This window comes from Hemicordylus capensis, chromosome 5, assembly GCF_027244095.1.
Source record: "Hemicordylus capensis ecotype Gifberg chromosome 5, rHemCap1.1.pri, whole genome shotgun sequence".
NCBI lineage: Eukaryota > Metazoa > Chordata > Lepidosauria > Squamata > Cordylidae > Hemicordylus > Hemicordylus capensis.
This window is the reverse complement of record NC_069661.1, coordinates 114,094,681-114,117,250: the sequence shown is the minus strand read 5'-3', so window position 1 is coordinate 114,117,250 and position 22,570 is coordinate 114,094,681. Positions and strand designations below refer to the sequence as shown.

The 22,570-nt window shown below is 43.8% G+C and overlaps 1 protein-coding gene across 11 annotated transcripts in view; it reads right to left on the bottom strand.

Annotated features, from left to right (window-relative positions):
* PPARGC1A (PPARG coactivator 1 alpha) overlaps nucleotides 1-22,570 on the bottom strand; it is a 900,607-nt gene that overhangs the window by 43,367 nt on the left and 834,670 nt on the right. For all 11 annotated transcript variants that reach the window (XM_053252792.1, XM_053252799.1, XM_053252793.1 and 8 more), the window contains 3 exons: nucleotides 14,884-15,078; nucleotides 6,297-6,419; nucleotides 4,684-4,888 (listed from right to left, as the gene is read on the bottom strand). In XM_053252792.1, coding sequence (XP_053108767.1) covers nucleotides 4,684-4,888; nucleotides 6,297-6,419; nucleotides 14,884-15,078 — 523 coding nt within the window. The remainder of the gene's footprint in view (nucleotides 1-4,683; nucleotides 4,889-6,296; nucleotides 6,420-14,883; nucleotides 15,079-22,570) is intronic.

The following is a 22,570-nucleotide window of genomic DNA, read 5'->3' as shown; positions in this document are numbered from 1 at the left end:
GGGAGGAGGGACACTCATTAGTCCTCTCACAACCCTGGATAACTCCGCTGGACGTGAACTTGCGGACACAATACGGGCCGAAAAGAATTGCTTCTTTTCCACCCATATTGCCAAAGCACAGATCTTCAAACATGCTCTATGTTGTAATCTGTCGGATTTAAGCGGAGTCTTCCTCCACTTGTGCTCCAGTCATCTACCTCGCGGCTTCAGCCCCCGTAGTTCTTCCATATACCAAGGGGCCAATTTTGAAGTGGGTCAGAGAAGACACTTAGGTGCAATCATGTCTACTGCCCTGGTGAGCTTGCTGTTCCAGTTCTCCACCAGGGCATCAACAGGATCACTGCCAGAGCCAACACTAAATCCCTCCAAGGCTTCTTGGAACCCTATTGGATCCAATAACCTTCTCTGGAGGACCATTCTAATGGGCCCCTCGCCCCTGCAAAGATGGGGTGTGAGTCCAACCTTAACCAGAGGGTGGTCCATCCATGACAATGGGGAAATCACAGGAGTCCCCACCCACGGAACACCACCCTGATCAGAGTGAAAGACCAGATCAAGCGTGTGACCTGCAATGTGCGTCGGTCCAGAGACCCTTTGAGATAGGCCCATAGTTGTCATGGCTGCTATGAACTCCTGAGCCGCCCCAGACAAATTGGTCCCAAAGTGGACACTGAAGTCCCCAGCACCACAAGCCTGGGAGACTCTAATGCCAAACCCGAAACCAAGTCCGTCAGCTCAGTTAGGGATTCCACTGGGCATCGAGGCGATTGGTACACCAAGAGAAGTCCCAGTCTATCCCTAACTTAGGTACACACATTCAATATGGATCCTGGTCAGGGAGAGGTTATTCTTATCGACCACAGCCACACCACCTCCCCGCCCACATCCCCTCACCTGTTCCTCAACAGAGTACCCTGGAGGGAGAAGCTGGGACCAGACTGGGCCACCAGCCTCCCCCAACCAAGTCTCTGTAATACATACCAGGTCTGTCCCTTCATTCAGAATCAGATCATGGATGGTTTCCAACTTATTCTGGACAGACCTGGCATTACAGAGGAGCAAGGTGAGAGTCTGTGGGAGGAATTAACACTCTTATGCTTAAAATGGGTTAAGGGCTAACCTAGGAAGCGATTTATTCCCAGGAGCTAAAAGCTTCTGAATTTAGAAATAAGTGTTCTAATTCAGCTTTAAATGTTTCTGATGCTAAAAATTCACAGACACTAAAAATTACTCAGGCACGTGCATTTGGGCTTGATGACAGGCTTACAGAAGGATCTGTTGGTCATGAGGAAGTCACTGATTTTCCATTCATTTCTTTGAAGCTCTATCTGGAAAAGAGGTCTTCATTTCCACCTTTCAAGGAAGGCTACCTACAGCCCTGCATCCACACAAGGAATTTTAAAAATATATGAAGCGATCTGCCGGAACAGGCCAAAGGACTATATAATCTACCATATCATTCCCATCATGCCCCAGGAAGTCTACAAGCTGGGCATGATGAAGGCAATAGTAATTCCCTCCCACACTACAAGGAGATTCTCACGATCAGCAAAAAGAGGGCTAAGGAAGCCTAGCCCACTTTTTGCCGATCGTCTGCTGCCATGGGAGCTGCACGGCTCCCAGCAGCGAACTCTCCTAATTCCCCCTCCCCTTAGCCAAGGTTAGCAGAGCGATTGCTCCGCAAACCCCGTCTTTTTGATTGTGTGTTGCCGTGGCGCAGCTCCATGACACGAGGAGACCCCTGGTGGGAGGCGAAACAAACCTCCCAACACTGGTGGTCTCTCTAGGATGCCCTGCACACTCGCGTAGGGCATCTTGGAAGTTCCGTGGGCCACGTGTCCCCCGATCCCCGCAGCCCCTGCTGGCTCCGTGACAGAGCCGGCAATTGTGTGGGCAGCCGATTGGGCCACCCTGGGCTGTCTGGGGATCGTCTGCGGGGAGAGCAGGCTAAGCCGCTCTCCCCACAAACCCTCCGAAGGCGGGTCTCACTGATCGTGAGACTCTCCTCTACGTGTCTCCAGGATCTGGTATTCAGAGGTACACTCTTTGAATACCGCATTTCTATTCGGTTGTCATGGGGAACCTATTCTCCACAAAACCTGTTCAATCACTTTTAAAAAGCCATTTAAACTAGTAGCCATTGCCATTACTATATCATGTGGGAGTACACTGCATAATGATGCACTGTATGAAGAAGTACTTTCATGTGGGTTTGTCCTGCACCTTTTGCAGGAACAAGATTTCTTTTTTCAAGTGTTATTCTTTGTACAGTTAGGCAAACTGTTCTAGGACTGCTTTGTTGGCATCACAACTGGAGGGCACAAGGAACTGGAGCGAGTAGTGGAGGGCACAAGGAACTGGAGCTACAGGAGCTAGTAATAGCACCAAATACCTCTTAATAAAGCGGACAATACTAAACATATACTAAACATCATTAAAGATGTTTAGTTGGACATAATTCTTCTTTTTCAGTGACCAAGAGAGGTCAGGATGGTTCCTACATCTGACGGTCTTTAGAAAATAAAACTATTAAAATGGTTGGTTTTTAAAAATGTAATAGGGTTGACACGTTTATAGCCTATTCAGAAGCTGCAAGAGATCAGTTTTTATTGTCTCTTAAGGAATATGTGGCAAGTTAACAATGTCTTCATTTTACCCTGGTAAAAATAAACGAGGCTCACTAATGAACTGTCTGGCCCAGAACAGTAATTATTTCCTAGTAGCACATCACTAGCCTTGTGCCGTCGCCAGAATCCAGTTAACCCCCCACTTGCCCATGACTGCCAATCTCTCTCCATATCTGGACTTCTTTCTTCACTTTTGTCAGTCTGAACTGATACGGCAGACCATTTTACACATTACATAGAGGCAAACCAAAGTATGCCAGAACATATACTTGGCAGGGGCCTGTAATCAAGTCTGGCTTCCTGACAAGTCGTCCCTTATGATGCATGTGGTTGCAAATACATGCTTGTCACATCCACACTATGCATGTCCAGGAGTATATTTAACACATCTGAACATCATAGTGTGAAGAGGCTTAAGACTATCCAAAAATGTACATAGTACATAGCTAGTTCTCTAAATGAGTGTTAATGGTAACTAACAACAACAAAAGGTTTGTATAAAGCTCTGACCACAGTTGAAATTTCAAGAGTGAGTAAGTAAGTAAGTGAGTGAAGTTGCTGCCTTAATTTCCACTTAGCTACTAATGGAGATTCATCATTGCACAGATCTTTCAAGGGCTTCATAATGGCAAGGGCATTATGCAAGCACTATGCAAGTACCAGATGAGCCCTTAGACTTCACTATTGGCAGGATGTCTGAAAAGGATAACCATGTGCAAGCCATTTGCAAATCCAGAGCCAGCAGATGTTCCCTTTGCAGCAATTTTCAGGAGTTATGGCAGAGGCATGCTAACGGGGTCACATGGAGCCCCCTTTTCAGTGGCATACGTAGCTGCTACTGGACAAGAGAGAACAAAAATGTCCCTTGGCCACTGGAGTCCCGCATGGTGCCCCCTTGCCTCCCTACTGACCCAGCTGCTGAATGAAGTGATCGCTGACTGGGAGCATGAGGCACGGCCCCTTGTCTTGTGTTCCCAGCTGGCTCTTTGTTTGCCAGTAGCAAGGCGCCACCCGTCCCGTTTCTAGTGCTGGCCATGCCCCCGCGGCAATGTCAGATGCATGCTGACTCAGGGGGTGTGGCCAACACCCAGGGGGTGGTGGAAGTGTGGCCCTTCAGTCCTTCCCAGCTGGCAAACAAAATGTCAGCTGGGAGAGGGCAAAGGGTTTTGCATTCTCCCTTCCCAGTGCTGGCCACACCCTTGTGTTGGCCAGCATCTGGCACCCAACACTCATCGATGCAGGAGCCTGGCCAGCACATACATCCATGATAAACAGGGTACCACCAACAGCAGGCTGTCCCTGGGCCACCAGCAAGCCCGCTGCACTCCTGCCCTTTTTATAAAATATCCAAAGCCACTAAGTTTATTGCAAAAGAGGGGAAAGAGAGGGGAAAACATGATATTCTGGCACATTTCTAGTTTCTGGACAGTATCGAAAAGGATACCCAAGGGCTATCAGGAGGGTGATTTAGTCACCAGAGCCAAACAGAAGACTAGCAGGGAGACCAGCCAAGGACATTCATTGGATGGGCCATAGTTCCATGCTTTTCATGTAGAAAAGTCCTAGGCTCAATCCAGGCATCATGTGTTGAAAAGATCTCAGGTAGCATGGTTTGGAAAGGCCCTTGCCAGAGACCCTGCAGTGCTGCAGCCAATCAGGGCAGGCAATCCTGGGCTAGATGGACCAATGATCTTCTAACAAGGCAGCTCCATATGACTGATAGACCAGAGTGGGTCAGGCAATATGCCCTGATCCTCGCTTCTGGATTAGACTAGAACTCTCTTCCTTTTGCTGTCTAAAGACTACCTCCCTCCCTCTCCCTTTACTTTACTATAAGGCAGGCATCCCCAAACTGGGGCCCTCCAGATGTTGCTGAACTACAAATCCCAGCATCCCTAGACACATTTTTTATTTGTGCCTGGGTATGCTGGAAGTTGTAGTTCAGCAACATCTGGAGGGCTGCAGTTTGGGGATGCCTGCTATAAGGAACCAGGTCTGACAACTTGCAACCACAAAAGTGGTTGCCAAACATTTTATGTTCTTGCCACAAGCCTACCGTGCAAATGATGCGTCTGAGAATGCAAAAGCGCCTTCTTTTTAGAGGTGCATTTGTCTCTGTTGCTGTTCCTGTTCTCTGTTGGTTTGGTCTGAGGAGGGTCATCGCTTGTAGTCAGATACTTGAGAAGCTCTGAGCAGGGACGTCTTTGTGGCTTTTGTGGCTGACAAATGCTCTTCGCTTTATTGCTCCATGAATTCTCAGTCTTAAGAAACAAGTCACAATAAAAAGTGGCGGGGGGGGGGGGGGGAGAGAGAGAGAGAAAAGAAAAAGCTGAAATTAGTGAACTGAACCTTATCGGAATAGATATAGGTTTTCTGAAGAGATTAGATTTTCAGCAAAGTGTTCGGTCTAAGTGTACTAGGTCTATGAGCTGTGAATAATTGTTTGCAGAACAAGGAAAGGAAATTACATTTAAAATTTCTAAATGACATTTATGCAGCTTTTTATTTCATTTCTCTTACGTTTCAATGTTCCTACTCAGCAACATATAACTAACAAGACCCAACAGCGCCTTTACTATGAACGGAAAAAAAATAAGCTGGTTTAAACCTTAATTTGCTTCTGATTGCTCAAGCCCAGCGTTCAGAACTCTCTTAAGTACCCCTAAATGCTCTGCTTTCCGTTACAGTCAATGGCAAGACAAACATTGTTTAAATACAGCCTGCTAACAGAATTACACCACTGCCAGCATCTGAGCCAATTAATGGCCGACACAGACCTTTCTGCCAGGGTTCCAGCATAATCCTTTTCTAGGTTAGGCCACTAGTGAAGTGGCAGCCTGGAGTCACATGTCAACACATCAGCCTATCAGTAATATTTTAATAGCACCATCTACTATTCTGCGCATAGGAAAAGAGTAATAGACTGTAAAAATGCCAGTTAATCCCAACAAGGGGGAAAAAGGCATAACATAAATTATTCAAAGCATAAAAGGAGCAAAAGGAGCTTTTGTTTCAGTTCAGATATCTCACCATACACGACTCTCCCCAAAATCTGAAAGATATCAGGCAGATGAAATTAGTGCCCCCCAAAGTACCTTTTTGCTGAAACAGGTCAAAGTATAATTTGTCCCAATCCAGATATTTAACAGGCCAACCTGTACTCTTAACCTGGTGGAAGAGTAGATAAGTACCTCTTGCACTCACATAATTTAATAAGAGTGGGTGTGTGTGTGCCAAAAAAAAAGTAGAGGGGCAGCTTATTTGGTCCTCATCAGTCCTAAGTGCAAGCAACATTCAGTTAATTAAAAATTGTTTCTAAAAAAATTTAGTGGAGGCAGAAAATATTTTAGGGTGGGAGGCCATCCTAGCCCCGCTTCCCGTTGCAGGTCTGAATAAGAGCACTCAATTTGTATGCATGATGGCCCAATTTTTGAGATTCTTCCCCTTTATAAACATGGGGGCGGGGTCATGCAAATTGGGCCTGTGTGCACACATACCTCTGTGTGCATAAAATGCCCACATCACATGTTACTTGAGGGGTCTGGAGGATGAGAGGCATCACCCATGTGATTTGGTGTGTTGGCCTAGTCAGTATCTGAACCGCAACTGGAAACATTAAAAACTCTTTTAAAAGCATATTTATATGTATTACATAGATTAGCTCTGTACCTTAACCACCACAGGGCTTGTTCTGATCCTGTGATTGGTGTTTGCATGGTTGTGTGTGCTGAGGCCACTGCATTCATTGTAATTTAGCTGGATGTTAGCTGGAGCCAACAAGAGCTTCTTAAGCTGCAGGCATATCAGAGAAAAGGTTTGAGGGTGGGGAGAGGGGAGAGGTTCGGGGGGAAAAGAAACCAAGTTATACATCTCAATGCCTTATGTTTATCTGACTTTTTATTCACAAGCCCAGTTCAGACAAATATCTATGTCTCGCAGAGGCTATACGAGAGAGGTATGCCGACCAAGATGCCTCTCCTGCCTTTAGGCTTACTGGACATCCACATGTACATACTTACTTACTTTTTACTTACTATGAATATTTATATATCACTCTTCAACAAAATTCTCAAAGCGGTTTACATAGAAAAATAAATCATACATAAATAAATAGTACCGTATATGTAACATTTGCACAGGGCCTAGATCGATAAAGTTCAGTATGCAATGGGCCAAACAACACAGTTCTTAACTTACCAGGCCTATATATGTTGAGCTATACTCATGGAGGCCCTGTGCTAGGGCTGTGCAGAACCGGTTAGAATCAAATCTGGTTCAGATTGAACCAGCCCAGTGTGACTGGTTAGAGCTCAAACTGGACTGGCCCCCCAAAAGGGGCCAGTCCGAGTTCTAACTGAATCAGGCCCGGATCAACCCAGTTCAGGTGGCTATGTTTGTAAAGGGGAAACCAGTGAGGATTCCCCTTTACAAGCAAAGCAGATTCTTTACTCTAAAGGGTCCAAAGGGTGGGTTGGGGTGCGGGACATGGGTGGCACAGCAGTGGCGGCTCCTCTGGGCCCTGCCAGTGCCCCCCCCCATCAGTGCGGGCTGGAATCGGGCCGCTGTCAACCTGCGCTGTTGGGGGGAGGGTGCCAGTGAGGCCTTGAGGCTCTGCCGTCACCCCCGCACCATGCCACCACCAGTAAGGTGCCCTCTTGCCCACCCCACCTCCACCTCTGCACCCCTTTAGAGTTAGGAATCCCCTTTGTTTGTAAAGGGGAATCTTCCTTGGATTCCTCTTAACAAGCATAGCCACTTGAATTTGGTCGAACTGGGCTGAACCAGTTCAACATGGTTGAACGCACAAACTGAACCTCTGGCCAGTTATAATGGACCGGTTCAAATTTGAACCAAATTGAGAACATTTCTATGCACACCCCTACCCAGTGCAAACTTTCCAACACAGGGACATCCAACAGGCCCAGAGGCAGGACAGGCACATTCAGTAAGAATGTGGAAGCAATATTCATTGCATGTATCCCCTCTCTCTCTCGATCAGGCCAGCTCAATTTTCACCTCCCCAGCTGTTTTTGGACTGCCAACTCCCATAATCACAGTCAGTGTGGTCAATAGCCAGGGATTATGGGAGTTTTAGGTCAATATCTGCAGGCGGCCCAACATTGAACAGCCCTGCTCTAGATTGTTACAAACACAGAGACATGCACCATCCATTCACCTAAACAAGTCACAGCCATTTACAAGTGCTAATGTCCGTTAATATTGGAAATAGGGTTGCCAACATTCTAGGACTGGTCTTGAGTCTCTGAAATGACATCCATATCTAGGTGACTATAAAAAGCAGTCTAGAAAATATTAATGGCATGATATTGTAAAAGGTATTGTGGGGTGGGGGGGGAGTGATTCTAATAACAGCTTCAGCCAAGTTGGCAGCCCTTTTAGCAAAATGTAGATCACACATTCCTATTTTAGCACTAGAAAACAATGAGGAAAACCAGCACGGAAAGACATGCCCAGCAGTCAAAGCAGAAACCCAGTCTTGCACAATATCTACTGGGCTTAGGGGCCTTTATTATCTGTGTGGACTGACAGGTGACCACCAGGCGCTGAAGCACCAAGCCATTGTGTGTTATGGAGATTGTTTTCACCAACATTGCACTTCCAGCTGAACCTCCTAAAAACAAGAGCTGTGTCATTATGGCCCAGGGATGATGGGCTCAAATACCAACTCAGCCACAGTGGCCTAGAAGATTCTTGGACAAGTTGCTAGTGACTTCTTCACACAAAAGTGTGCACAACTATCCTATACAATGGTTGTTTGCTAACTGTATTCTGCGTACACCCTGAGAAGCTGTAGTCTATGCAAAGAATTGTCAAGTGATAGGGCTACAGGGATTTTGTTTTAATCCCACACTGGATGTATCTAAGAAGTACTTAAAGCCTCTGCTCCTATAGAACTGAAAAGATTAAAAAAAGATTTCACTGACAAAAAGATGAGCAACGTAAGGCTTATAAAGCCAGTTTACACATTAAAAAGTGATATATTAGTTGTATCAGACCAAAATGAGTTAGTGGTGTTTTTTAAGTGTACAGTGGTACATGGAACATGGGCAGGAAAGCTGTTTACCTGGGACTACACTGCTAATTTTAAATGGAGATTGCCCCCATAGGCATATGTAGAGACTTTCCTATCTATGCAGCCATGAGCTCATACTGTCATACACAAAGGCATGTAACTACACACTTCATTTCAGGTGCCTACACAAAATGGATGAACACTCTCCCCTCATCACCACCTATTTGGGTGGAACCCTAGCAAAGCAGAGCAGCTTCAAGGGATAGATCTGGCAATTTAAAAAACAAAACATTCGAAAACCAACCTCTTCACCCAAGCTTTCTCTGCTTTTTAGATTATTAGGTTTTAATCTGTTTTGACATTTTAAATTGTTCAAATAGTTTTTAAGTTTTATGTATGTTTTAACTTCTTGTATGTTATTGTTAACCACCCAGAAATTAAAGTTTAGGGCAGTGTACAAATTTGATAGATAGATATATAAAATACTACAGGGAGTGGAAAAAATAAAGCAACTTCTCATTTTCTATGTTGCCCTTGGGAAACTGAATCCAGCAAGCCCAGTGTCAGCAGGAAGCACAGCTGGGCATCTGCCAGGGTCTACTGCATATCTGGCAACTGGAGTCCCAGAGATTCTAGCTTTGTTTAGCCTTGTATGTATACTCCAGTGTGCCTACAAAGCTACATAAGCTTAGTCATGGGCATGGGTGCCAGCCACTTGCTTGCCTGCCCTTCTTCCAGAACTGGCAAGGAGAAGGAGCAGAGAAGAAAGGAAGAGTCATAATGAGCCGGGTCTCACAATCAGTGAGACCTGGTTTGGGAAGCTCAGCGGAGAGAGCAGGCTAAGCCCACTCTCCCCACAGAAGATCAGGGCAGGAACCCTGGGCGACTGGATTGGCTGCCCACACGATTGCCGGCTCCGTGATGGAGCTGGCACGGGCTGGGGAGTTTGGGGCCATGCAGTTTGGCGAGCGAGCCAAAGTTAGGTGGAGTTGCGCCAGAGTTTGGCGAGCGCGCAGGGCATACTGGGGAGACCCCCAAGCTGGGAGGCTGCTTTTCAGCCTCCTGCCGGGTGTCTACTTGTGAGTAACTGTGGCACGGAGCCTCGCCTACTCACGATAAAAAAACCCAGGTTTAAGGGTGGGCTCCGCAAACCTGGTTTAAGGGGTGGGCTACTTGAGCAGGTTACCCGCCCAAGAACTACCGGGCTCGCAGCCGAGCCCGGTGGTTCTCACGATTTTCTACAATCGTGTGAATAGCCCCATTGGCTGGCCCAACAGCCAGCCAAAATATAGAACCGGCCCTGAAAATAAGCCCTCTTGTCTTACATACTGTATACTATCCGGAGTAAAGCAAATGCACCTGGCATATGACAACAGTTGCTTACAGCAGAGGAATGTTTAGCACAGGGATATATGAAGCTTACAGTTAGACAGTGTTGAAGGACAATACTGCATTTCAAAGCAAACAATGTCTGGCCATTGACTTGTTTTTCTGCCAGGCAAAGCAAAGTAATATGAATCTTCTTGGTAGTTGATAACATCATTTAGGAAATGCAAGTTGCAAGTTATCTTGATAGCCACAGCTGTGAGATACTGCATTTCTCAGTTCCATTATGACTAGAAGATAAAAACAGTCTTCTGAAAGCAGAATCTGCTTTTTTGTCAAGTTATGGGATTTATTTTAGAAATCTTAGCAGTCACTGTGTTTTGCATAATATCTCATGCTAGCTCCTGCAGACTTCAGCCTTAGGACCACTTAGGAATATTTATATACCACTTTTCAACAAGAGTTCCCAAAGCAGTTTACATAGATATAAATAAAGGTTGACTCATCCTTCCAAGGTCGGTAAAATGAGTACCCAGAATGTTGGGGGCAATATGCTAAATCATTGTAAACCGCTTAGAGAGCTCCGGCTATAGAGCGGTATATAAATGTAAGTGCTATTGCTAAAGCATATAAGTAAACTAATATGTATAAATACATAGATATAAACAAACCAACCCTAGACTGTTCTCAATCATCTTAGAGGGATAACAATGAAGTAAGGGATTTGAGGATATATCCCTATATCAAAATAAGATCATCAGCCTATTAAGATCATCAGGGGAGGTTTGTCTGAGGGTGCCACTGGCTCGTCTGGTGGCAACTCAAAGGCGAGCCTTCTCTGTAGTTCCTGTGAAATGCACTTCTTGCTGAGATTAGAGCTGCTCCATCCCTGATGGCTTTTAGGAAACTACTGAAGACACATCTCTTCAGCCAAGCTTTTTAGTTGAAATTTTAGTTCATGTTTTTAGCTCAATTTTATTTAATGTTTTGACTTTAAATTTTATATATTTTTTAAATGTGTTAATCTTTTTGGTTTTTTCCATTGTTGTAAACCACCTAGAGACATTGGTAGTGGGCGGTATATAAATATGTTAAATATATAAATAATAAACAAAACATTACATGGAATCAATTTCCAGTCCAGATCTAGAGTAGCTACAATTGCCATAGGGATTGGCATTCCCAGAAGGAGCTTCCCTACCCTCATCAGTAACATCCAGTAATGCAGATAGGAGGTAGAAATTTCCCAGTACAATGGCCTCAGTTCATGCAGTGAGTTCCACTAACTGACCCTCCAGCGACAGGGAGGCAGGAAACAAACCTCAGGTTTGTCAGTCTCTGTGGTTGATGGGATGGCTAGACAAGCTTTTACTTTCATACAGTGTGTTTACAATTGAATTCTAGGAGTCCTGTTCTCTTTCTGTAGCTAGATTAGGAGTGAAAACAGACATATACCCTAAAATGCATTCAAGTCAGTGAAACAGTGCTCAAACCACTCTCACTGTGGTGGGTCAATACAGATATACATTTTAACTGTGGTGAAAGTAATCTGAACTCACATTCACTGCTCTGAAAACAAATGCCTTGGAATGTAACGGATCTACATTCAAATCATTTCCACAATGCTTTAGAATGTTTTCTAGATGGCAGTAAAACACACTATAAACAAAACCTACGAATAAATATATGGCAAGAGCGTAAGGAAAATCCAGACACTCCCGCAGATTGTCTTATTTATTTTCAAACTTTAAGCCTCTTTTCAAATTTCTTTTCTGGCAATTGTGAGCTGACCACAAAAAGCTAGTACTGGCCAGCAGAGGCTGCACAAAAAATCGCACCATGAGCCTTCTCCTCACATGACCTCCCGATCCAATCCCAACAGAAATGACAACGACTATCTAAAGGACTGCCCAGATTCTCTGTAAGCTCATGGTTCACAAGCTCTGGTTACAGCATGTTTTACTGCCTTCTAGAAAACTTCCATGACTATCTGCATGCAAGCTAATGGTATTGTTTCATATACAGAGTTGTAGATGGAATGTGGATACCACATCCACAGATTACCCATAAATATTGCACAACAATGCATACAAATAGGTGTCAATTTCTTATTAGTAGTGACAGATCTGATGGCAGTGAATGTTTGTTATTAATGAGTGTGGCAATGAGTATATAATTCCCCCAAGACAATACAAATGTAGAGTTTGTCATGGCACATTTCTTGAGCGCTGCCTCAGCACATCTGAGATGTAGCACGATAAGGCACATTTTCTCCATCACATTGGACTATGTGTTTATCTGCTACGATGAATGACAATATAAGTAAAGGTAAAGTGTGCCGTTGAGTCAGTGTCGACTCCTGGCGATCACAGAGCCCTGTGATTGTTTTTGGTAGACTACAGGAGGGGTTTGCCATTGCCATCTCCCACGCAGTATGAGATGATGCCTTTCACCATCTTCCTATATTGCTGCTGCCCGATATAGGTGTTTCCTATAGTCTGGGAAACATACCAGTGGGGATTTGACCCAGCAACCCCTGGCTTGCTAGTCAAGTCATTTCCCCGCTGCTCCATTATGTGGCTCATAATATAAGTACACTAATGGAAGTACATTACACAGAAACTTCAAAGAATTCTGCACTTCATCTTTCTCCACATTCTTTAACTAGGCACCCTCCCCCTACACCCTTTCTTCTGGTAATGCTCAAAACACTGATCTAGTACCATTACAAGTACAGATACAGTAGTAATATGTGGGCTACATTACATTTTTAGGTGTAATGTAATGTAGGTATGTGTAAACAGGTATGTGTAAAAATGTGTAAAAATTACATTTTTAGGTGTATACTAATTGATTTGTTTTTTAAGTTTACACCAAAATGCGCAAAACATGACTGCAGCAAACACATGCTTGCCAGCATGTCCTTCATACAGATACACTTGTCAGGAATTGTAACAGATTGCAGTTCCTCACTGAATGTAGTGAGGAACAGAGGCAAACCCATGTTTGGTCTCTGCATAACATGTGAAAGGGCCCTATGATAAACAAGGTGCTGTCTGGGTCATAGAAGTAAGGTATTTCCTACCCAGAGGGCTTGCCATCAAAATCCTATCATTATATCCAAAGCCTGATGTCTCCCTTCTCTCTTGTCCCATTAGTTCATTAGGGACCCATTCATTTGTCATGAAATGGCCCCAGTTTGTGTGAAGAGCAGCACATACAAATGCTTAATCCATGTGGCCTAGATTATGAGGGATAAGTACTCAAAGAAGAGTATTTCTGTGAGAAATACCTGGAGTGATCTGTTCATCAGTTTTCACTGGCTCCTTTACGATACTCCCATAATGCACCATTTGCTTGAGTGAACCACTCACACCTGTTGTTATTAGTGTGGATTGCTAAACACCACCCTACCCAATTCCCAAACCCAGTGGAGTTTTGGAAGCATGCCCTTCAACACCAACAATACCTCAAGGAGTCTTGGAGGTGCTGGAGAGACATGCTTTCAAAATCCCTGATGGGTCAGGGACTCCCCTGTAAGTTTTCTCACCACTATACAAGTAGAGTAGTGAAGATAACCAGCAGCGGGAAGGATTTCAGTCCATATCCTTCCTTCTCACTTCCCTGAGGTGGAAAAAAGCAAGACTTACTTAGGGGAAGATAAGAAGATTAAAGCAGGGTGGCAGCGAGGGTGTGTGTGTGTGTGTGTGTGTGTGTGTGTGTGTGTGTGTGTGTCCCTGAAGCCTAGAAGTAATTAATGGACAACTCCATGGATAGAAAATGATATGAAGTGTGTCTTTCCCCCTCACTGAGGAATCATCAGTGTGACTAAAAGCCCATGATTTCCTCACAGGAAATGAGACGCAGTGTGTCATCTGCAGCCGTTGAAAGGCTTGCACGGGCCTCTACATAAATTAGGAGAAGAGTCCTCGCTCAGTACTGGTACAGCACCTGACTGGCATGCAGTGGTAGAACACATGACTTGCATTGGCAGCATCTCTAGGTAAGAAAGAAAGACCCCTGCCTAAAACTCTGGAGAGCCACTGCCAGTCTGCATAATAATGAGCTAGATAGAGCAATTGTCTGACTTGGTATAGGACAGCTTCATATGTCCATATTGTTTCCAGTGACTTTTGTTGTATATGGGATCAATTCCATAGGGTACGTCTAAACTATTAACTCGGGTGTTGTTGTTTTGAACAGTTTAACCATCACAACTCTCCCCAAAGAATTATTAGAGTTTGCTATTGGCTATTACTATTTGCTAGGGTCCTGGTCAGAAACTATGAAGACCATTTTGAGGAGGAGATGAGGACTGATGGGCATGAATTCTTCCCTTTCCAAAACTGAACTGCAAGCAAGCCCATTTGCTTCCGAATTTGGCAACTGTTATTTCTAAGGGGGGTCAGATTTGGCACTAAGGCCTTCAGTTGCTGACTAACCGCATTGTTAAGAGAATCCTCTGTCACCCAACCTACCAGTACTGGTCGAGTAACAGCATGTAAGCCAACCATCATCAATAAGCAGCTTGTTACACATTATTAAAAATGAAATCTATTTCCATGTACCAGAGACAGAGAGCCTCAAGTAAGAAAACATGAATTAAATACATTGCTGTTTATCATCTGACTGTAATGTTAAAGTAAGAGTGCCAATTACTGGAATGAAGATATCTAACCAATACTATCATCTCTCTTCAACAGAATTTTTAAAGAAACAGTTGGCTATATTCATACTGGGGTTTCCCCCTAAAATGTCCAAGTATGTTGCATTTTTCTTTAAGTCTTCAATCTAAAAAAGAAAGTCCAAACCTTATTGTGACTACATCATACTCATGGAGTGAGTAGCAAGAGGGCACTTCCATTTCCCGTTAAACAGTAGAAGGGAGGTTCTTACTAGAGATGGCTCTTCTGCCTCCTGAGGCGGAGGGGTGCCATCAGGCATTGGTGAAGAACTGGCATCATTTTCATTGGTCACATCTCCATCTGTCAGTGCATCAAATGAAGGCAATCCATCTTCATCCACAGGGATACTATCCAATGTCTCTGTGAGGACTGCTAGCAAGTTGGCCTCATTCTCTTCGTCTATCTTCTATAGGAGCAGAGAGTGGGGTAAGGAAGAGAGAAACATGACTCAGGACAATATAAGAAGATTATATATCTACAAAAACACATAATTTGGCTCAATTAATTTTTGTGAGGATGAATTGCAAATGTTTGCAATAGAACAACTTAAGGGTTGCTGGTTTTTTACCGGTGGACATGCACCGATGAAGACACACAAACACCTTTTTCAAATATTGAAAATTTGTCCCAAAGGTTTTTTGCCGGTGGTTTTTTGCCGGTGGACATGCACCGATGAAGACACACAAACACCTTTTTCAAATATTGAAAATTTGTCCCAAAGGTTTTTCTTACAAAACCTTTTCTCATTCTTTCACTATTTTTAATGCAACACTAATTCCTCTTATTCAACCACCACGCATACAGTAGACTGTCCTATAAACCCCAGCAAAGGGGCATAGCTACGAATGGGCCCTGGGGGAGAAGGGTGTCCTCTAGCTGGGTGACAGCTTGCTCTTTGTTGTCCCCCTCACATCTCTCTGAAGAAAGGGGGGGCAGGGGCCCAACCTCACTTTTGTCCAAGCTTGCTACACTCCTGCCTCAACCACTGCTTATATTTAGTAGGGTTTTTTAGTTCTCAGTTTTTAAAGTGTGCCAACACCAGAAATTGGTGTCGACTCCTGGCGACCACAGAGCCCTGTGGTTGTCTTTGGTAGAATACAGGAGGGGTTTACCATTAACTCCTCCCTCGCAAGTATGAGATGATGATGCCTTTCAGCATCTTCCTATATCACTGCTGCCCGATATAGGTGTTTCCCATACTCTAGGAAACATACCAGTGGGGATTTGAACTGGCAACCTCTGGCTTGATAGTCAAGCCATTTCCCTGCTGTGCTGCACCGTTGTCCACCTCTCTGTCTCCAATCTCATCTCCACTTCACCAATGAGTTCACAAGTTAATTGACCTAACAAAACTACAAGACTCAATAAAGTAAGAAAGCTAATCAAGAGGCCAAATTGTATTACAAGAGAAATGAAGTAATGTTTCCCATCCAGATGAATAGGGAGAGGAATCACATTATTATTTCCTTCCGGACACCTTCCCCGCTACTAAAATTTGGAAACAATACATAACTTCTCATTTCTATGCATTCTGAAGAACAGCAATAAATTAATTATTATTAATGACACACTCTGTGGTTTCTTTTTAAAATAAATGTATTGTGCAGGTTGCCTTTGAAGTTGTCCTTTTCAGTTATATAGTTTGAGTGCTCAATACAACTACTGTACGCGTTTATCTAATTCAGGCTGCAATTATAAAAAGTAGATTAATTCCTAATCAGATGTGGCTGCAATGTTAATTTGTACTAGATATCTTATTTCGGTACCAGGAACTTGTTTGTGTCAAATCAAATATATTTAATTTCCTCAACGCAATACGTTCCAATTATCATACATATATTTGGAAGACAGAAAAATAAAGCACTTATTATATTTTAGAGATTTGTTGCAGCTATTATTAATGACAGGGCTTGGGAAAACTCCCTGTGGAGTCCATGCAGAGACTTTGCTGGCAGCCAAACACAATTTTCAGAAAAAGATAGATATTCTCTGCAGATGTCACAACTTAAGAAACGTAATGCCACCCAGGATTCAGCAAGGGTTGGTACCTCAAAAATAAAAGTCTTTTCTCAACAGAGGTTAGGATTTATCTGAACTAAATTAACTCCTATTCAGTTGAAACTACCCTTTAGCAAAAGAGCAGTTTATGAACTGAACAAGCAAGGAACTATGCGGACAACGGACTTTACAATGCATTTAAGTGTGTGCAACTCTGAAACATGGTCAATGGCTTCATGGGACTTAATACACTCTTGGAACATGGATTCCATATCTCATTCCACATCTTAGACATGGCAGGAGAAAACCATATCTGAGAACCACAGCCTAATGAACTCTGGAAGTGTTCTACTGCTTGCTGCAAGAGCTTAGCAAGCAGAATCCCTCTGGCACAGCTGACTGGAACGGAGCCCTTCTGTAGTGTCCCAGCTTCACACTGCTGCTTAACCAAACCCTCCCACAGAGCTTTAAAGTGTTACGCTTTCCGAGTCAGCATGGCGTCTTTGATCATACAGCCTCTTGCAGAAGCATTTGCTGTTCAGATACTTGGTGTCTGTGCTTTACGACAGACACTGAAGCACACTGACATTCAAAACAGGATGTGGAGTGGACACTGGTCCTCCTCATCATAGCAATTTCAATTAGTTTTCTGTACAAGTTTCAAACAATCAAACACCCCTCAGAGAAAATCAAAGGATGTGACAAAGAGGACTCTGTTAAAACAATTAATGTCACTTTCCATTATTGCTCCAGTCCCAATTTACAGAGCAAATAAATCAAAGTCAGCACAGACAAAGGCACACTACCCAGCCAACACATGTCTGTTCACAAATGACATGGCAGTGGGAATGCATTAGGTAGACAGCGAAATGACGTTGGGAGATAACCTTTGCTTAGCTTAGCCACGTGCTTGCTCCTAAATACTGTTTTATACAGAAACATTTTTATTATAGCAAGAATGGGGCTGAGAAAAAGGTAGAGCGTGTAAGATAGCACTTCCTCCCCCACCCCCCAGTTCTTATTCCCTGAGCAGGAGAAAGCTTCAGGGGCAGCTTTTCACAGGGCCAGTCCCCTTCTGAGAAGAGAGTGCTGCGGACTGTTGGTGTTTTTGAAATATATTTAAAGTATACCCCGGGGAACCAACACCGCAGCTGAAGATGCAGAAGTGGGAATTATGACATTACAAAGCACCAGTATATGCATGAAGCGGTACAAAGTACAAGTCCCAAGCAGCTTATGACCTAAAAGCCAACAGAGGGGAGGCAAAAGAGGAAGGGGGGAGTGAGACAGAGGCAGGGGGAGACCAGGGAAGCCCATCCATTAGGGCTGTGCCAAAAAACTTGGTGGAGAAAGGATCCAAAGGAAGAGAGAGATGCCGTTGTTCTTGGGATGCATTTCCAGGCATAAAAGGGTAGCAAGAGGGTAAGGGATGGGATCATCTGAGGGTCCCCCACTGCCTCCAACAGCTGATAATGCTAGATTGCTAAAGCAAGATTATTTATTCTATTTGTATACTGCCAGATATGTACATCTTTAGGTGGTGTACAAAATTTAAAATATTTAAAAGTCAACACAGATTAAAATACACAACACAATTAAAAACAGCAGCATAAAAGAGTTATTCAAACAAATTATTAAAATTTTAGTCTCTCTAAAAGTGAGAGCATGCACTAGGAGCCCTTGCCAAGGCTCCCAAAACTCATCCACTCCTTTTTGCTGGTTTGATTCGAACAGCAAAACTTCTTGTTTTTTTCCAGCTACTATCCAAACTTCTGGATGTATCACAAATTCCAGTGGCTAGGGGCCACCATAATCTGAGGCCATCAAGCAAACAACTTTAGGTAGCAAACTCTACAAACGCCTTGAGAGAAGGTCATGGATTGCAATATTATAAACAGATCAACTTTAGAGTGCGTTTCATTAAAGTGTCCACTGTTTGCTTTGCACTCCTTTTGTGAGCTCGGGTGTTGACAGCACTGGGAAAAATCTCTGCCACAGCCAAAAGCTGTAAATTTCACTATTCCAGCCTTGCCACTTATGAGTCTCATATTCCACAGGGGACATTCCAGCAATTACATGGGATAGCCTCATCCTGAAGAGGACTGAATTGCTCCAGACAGGTGCTGAGCAGGAGGTCAATGAGAAACAAGAACTCAGCATCTCACCAAATAATCCCTTACAGTTTGGACTACACAGTGAAAGTGTGCTCGCTTTCCATATAAATAACTGCTAAATAGTACTGCAGCAAAATATGTTCTGTGTTTTGCTTTTGGCAAATACGAAGTTAGGAGCTAACACCCTGACTAAGTTTAGTGGAGGAAGTCCTACTGAAACGTGACTTTGAGTAAATTTAGACAGGATGTCAGCCACTGAAATTGTAAGTAAGTAAGTAAGTAAGTAAGTAAATAAAGGCAGCATTTCACCATTTCACTAAAGCTTTCCCCACTTTTACTGATGACATACCTGCCATAGCAGGTTCCTTGCTTACACTTTCTGGTAAGAAAATCAGGAGAAACATTAGTGAACAGAACCTACCGTTATGGCTATTAATTAACTAAAAAAATTATCCCAAATGGTGCTGCATTAAAAAATGTTCTTTTTGAGGGTTAGAACTGTGAGATAGCACCTTTATGGCACAGGAGAACTTCTCACCATTGCCCCCAAATGGAGACATATTTGTCGAAGTGCACTGGGCATTTGTACTTTAACTCATTTCCACCCAGCACCCATTTGCTTTCACCTCTTTTTGTTTTCATAGCTATTTCCCAATGCTGTCTTTGTGCTAATTTTATGAAGAAAGTCCTAAACAATGTTTAAAACAATATTATTCAACCACATTTATGCTTCAGCTAATGTGGATCCCACTCAATCTAGGATCACACACAGGAGGTGCTTTTTATCGGGGTGGGGGGGGAGAGAATTTTGGAATTTCACTCTACAGAGAACTAAAGCCACAACAACATTATGTAAAAGATAGTGTTTATGTAAGAAACAGATAAGATAGAAATTGTATCATCCAATTCTTTCTTGGAAGCAATCACAGAATACTAAGAGGTCCAGCAAGATGTTTATGGACGGAGGAATATATTTCAGGAGCACAAGCTACAGATCGTGTTTATACAGTAGCTGTATACCCAGCCACAACTATGTACATAGGTGCCTCTCTGAATGAAGGAAATTTATCCATGTGCACAATGGGTTGGATTGCATCCTAACATGCACTTAGCACACACCTATGTTAACAAACAGATGGCAGCCAAAATTCACAGGTACAGGAAACAGTCAAATAAGCCTCTCCTTTCCCCTTAAATTGATGCTTTGTTTCATGCATAAATTTAAGCTATTGTTCCATACTGGGACTAGGCATTTTAGAAAAGGCTACTAACAGTCTTTTCTCTTTCCAACAACACAAACATGTCCACACACCAACCTTGCATGTTTCATTGCTTCTAATGAGTTGTTGCAGTTCAGAATTTTCCATTACAGCCTGAAAATTAAGTTTTTAATAAATGGGGGCACTACTAATTGACTTATCTGTCTCACAAATGCAGTACCTTGCTGGCAAACAGTAGTAGCACTTTTATATCCTTTGACCAAAAACCATTCAGAGTTTTTACAAGCTGTTAGATGATTAGATTTCATTTGTGAAAACTGCCTATTTCCCCCTTTTCTTTGACATTAAAGCTTTGGTTTTGAACACAGAGAATGGGAATGAGAATAAAGCTGTAATACTCTTAACTGCATTAACAGAACGAAAACGATACTGTATTCTGGAGCCAGTGCAACGTGTGTGTGTGTGTGTGTGTGTGTGTGTGTGTGTGTGGCCATTCACATGACTGGGTGGGCAGGGGAGAAGGCTACATAAAGGTTACATTCCCCCTAGACATATCATGGGATGTGACTGGGAACATGAACATGCGCTCCCAGACAATCCGCTGCTGCGTGGAGCTCTGGAGGCCGGGATGACACATCCTAGTCTCTGGGTATCCCACAATGCACTATGCACTGAGCGCAGTTCATTGGGGGATTTCCCCAGGAGACAGGCGCTCTAGGTGCTGGTGCCATTAAACCAAGCTAACAGCCGGGCTAAAAGGCCGGGCTAGGTGGCGCTGCCTGGCTGGGACTGGGCCCGATTAAGGCCGTTCTCACACACAGCCAAATCCAGGCTGGGTTTCCCTAGCCTGGGTTAAGCTGCGCGTGAGAACAGTCTGGTGTGTGTGTGTAATTGAAACCACAGAAATACAGTCAATTTGACTTGGAATCAAAAGGTCACTCTACTCAATTTATACCTGATGCCAAGCACAATATTGAGAAAACACCTGAAAGGAAACGATCTTATCAGCAGTTTGGGCCTCAACATTTACTGACTACATGAGATAATTTGCTGATTACTAAATAAATGCATTAACTGTGGTTTGCACACAAGGGATGTTTAAATGCGTTGAGAACTTGACAGTTGCAAATGTAGTGCCAGCTATCTTACCATTAGCATATTAACTGCATTTTTATAATGCCAGAACACACTGAGGATTTCTTTTCTAGTCTGTGCAAAATCAATCCACAAAATGCAACAATTATCAGGGCAAAACCTTAGGCCAAGCCCAAGTTATGAATACGGATGTTCTCAGCATATTTGTCTCTGTATAGTGAACAAAAGATACTGTAGACAAAAGGGAAGCAAGCAGTCATGTACCTTTATTCTGTGCCGGAACCCATTTCCACCTGAGGAGTGTGCATGCATTTGCATGCACAAGTATGCCCCATCCTTCAAAGCAATCACCATCCTAGAGCTGCTGAGGTCAGAAGTAGGAGGGGCAAGCAAAGGTCAGCTAGCCATGCAATTTCACACTCTCTTTGCTGCAAGGAACTATCACTCTGGAAATATCACTCTGAATACTGCCACATGGTTATACTTGCAGATATCCCCAGGTTGCCACTAAGGGACAAAAGGAACTGCACTCCCCCCTCCTTTTTGTTTAAAAAGTCTTGCATTTCGTGGAAAAGTGGGGAGAAGAAATGTAAATAAGTAACAAGGAAACTCTGACAGGTTACTGAAGCATCCTGCAAGAACTCACAGCCCATCCTCTGCAATGATCCTTGGTTTCCAATAGCGCAGAGTCTTGTTACAAAGATTGTTCTACCTGAAAGAGCAACATTAAATCTTAGCCCAGTTGAGATCTAGTGCTTCTGCGGTGGGAAGGAACCCCAGTGCTTACCAGTATATCAACCCATCATCCTATCACCTCAATAGCTCACCCTGCCAGTGCTCAACTCCACCTGAAGCTACTGTGAACAAAAGGAGAGCCAGCACTCAAGTACCCTTAATCTTGTTGGGACCACAGAAAACTGCAGAGGATAAGAGGAACCAAGAAAGTGGGAAGGGGTGTTCCAGTGGCACTTGTCTTTTCAACCAGAATCCCATGCATATTAAGATCCAGCAAGCCTGCTACCTCTGTCCAGGGTTTCTGAACCCGGGAACAAAACCATCTTGATTGTTTTGCAAAAGTAAAAAAGGATAGACATTTAAAGCTTGAATAGACATGTAGGGTATTCTCACAATCACTGGAAAGCGGGCTAAGGGATTCTGCTTTCCAGTCATCGTGAGAACCAGCGAGCTCACAGGTGAGCCTAGTTATTCCCTGGTGGCTGCCCGCCAAAGAAGCCCTCCCCTTAGCCCAGGTTAGAGGAACGAGCGCTCTGCTAACCTGGGCTTCCTGATTGTGTATTGCCGTAGCACGGCTCCGTGCCGCAGCAACACTTGAGGAGACTCATGGCTGGGAGGCTGCAAGCAGCCTCCCAGGCTTGGGGGTCTCTCTAGGATGCCCCGCGCACTCACATGGGACATCCTGGAACTCTGGGGGGCCAGGTGGCCCCCAATCCCCGCAGCCCCCGCCGGCTCC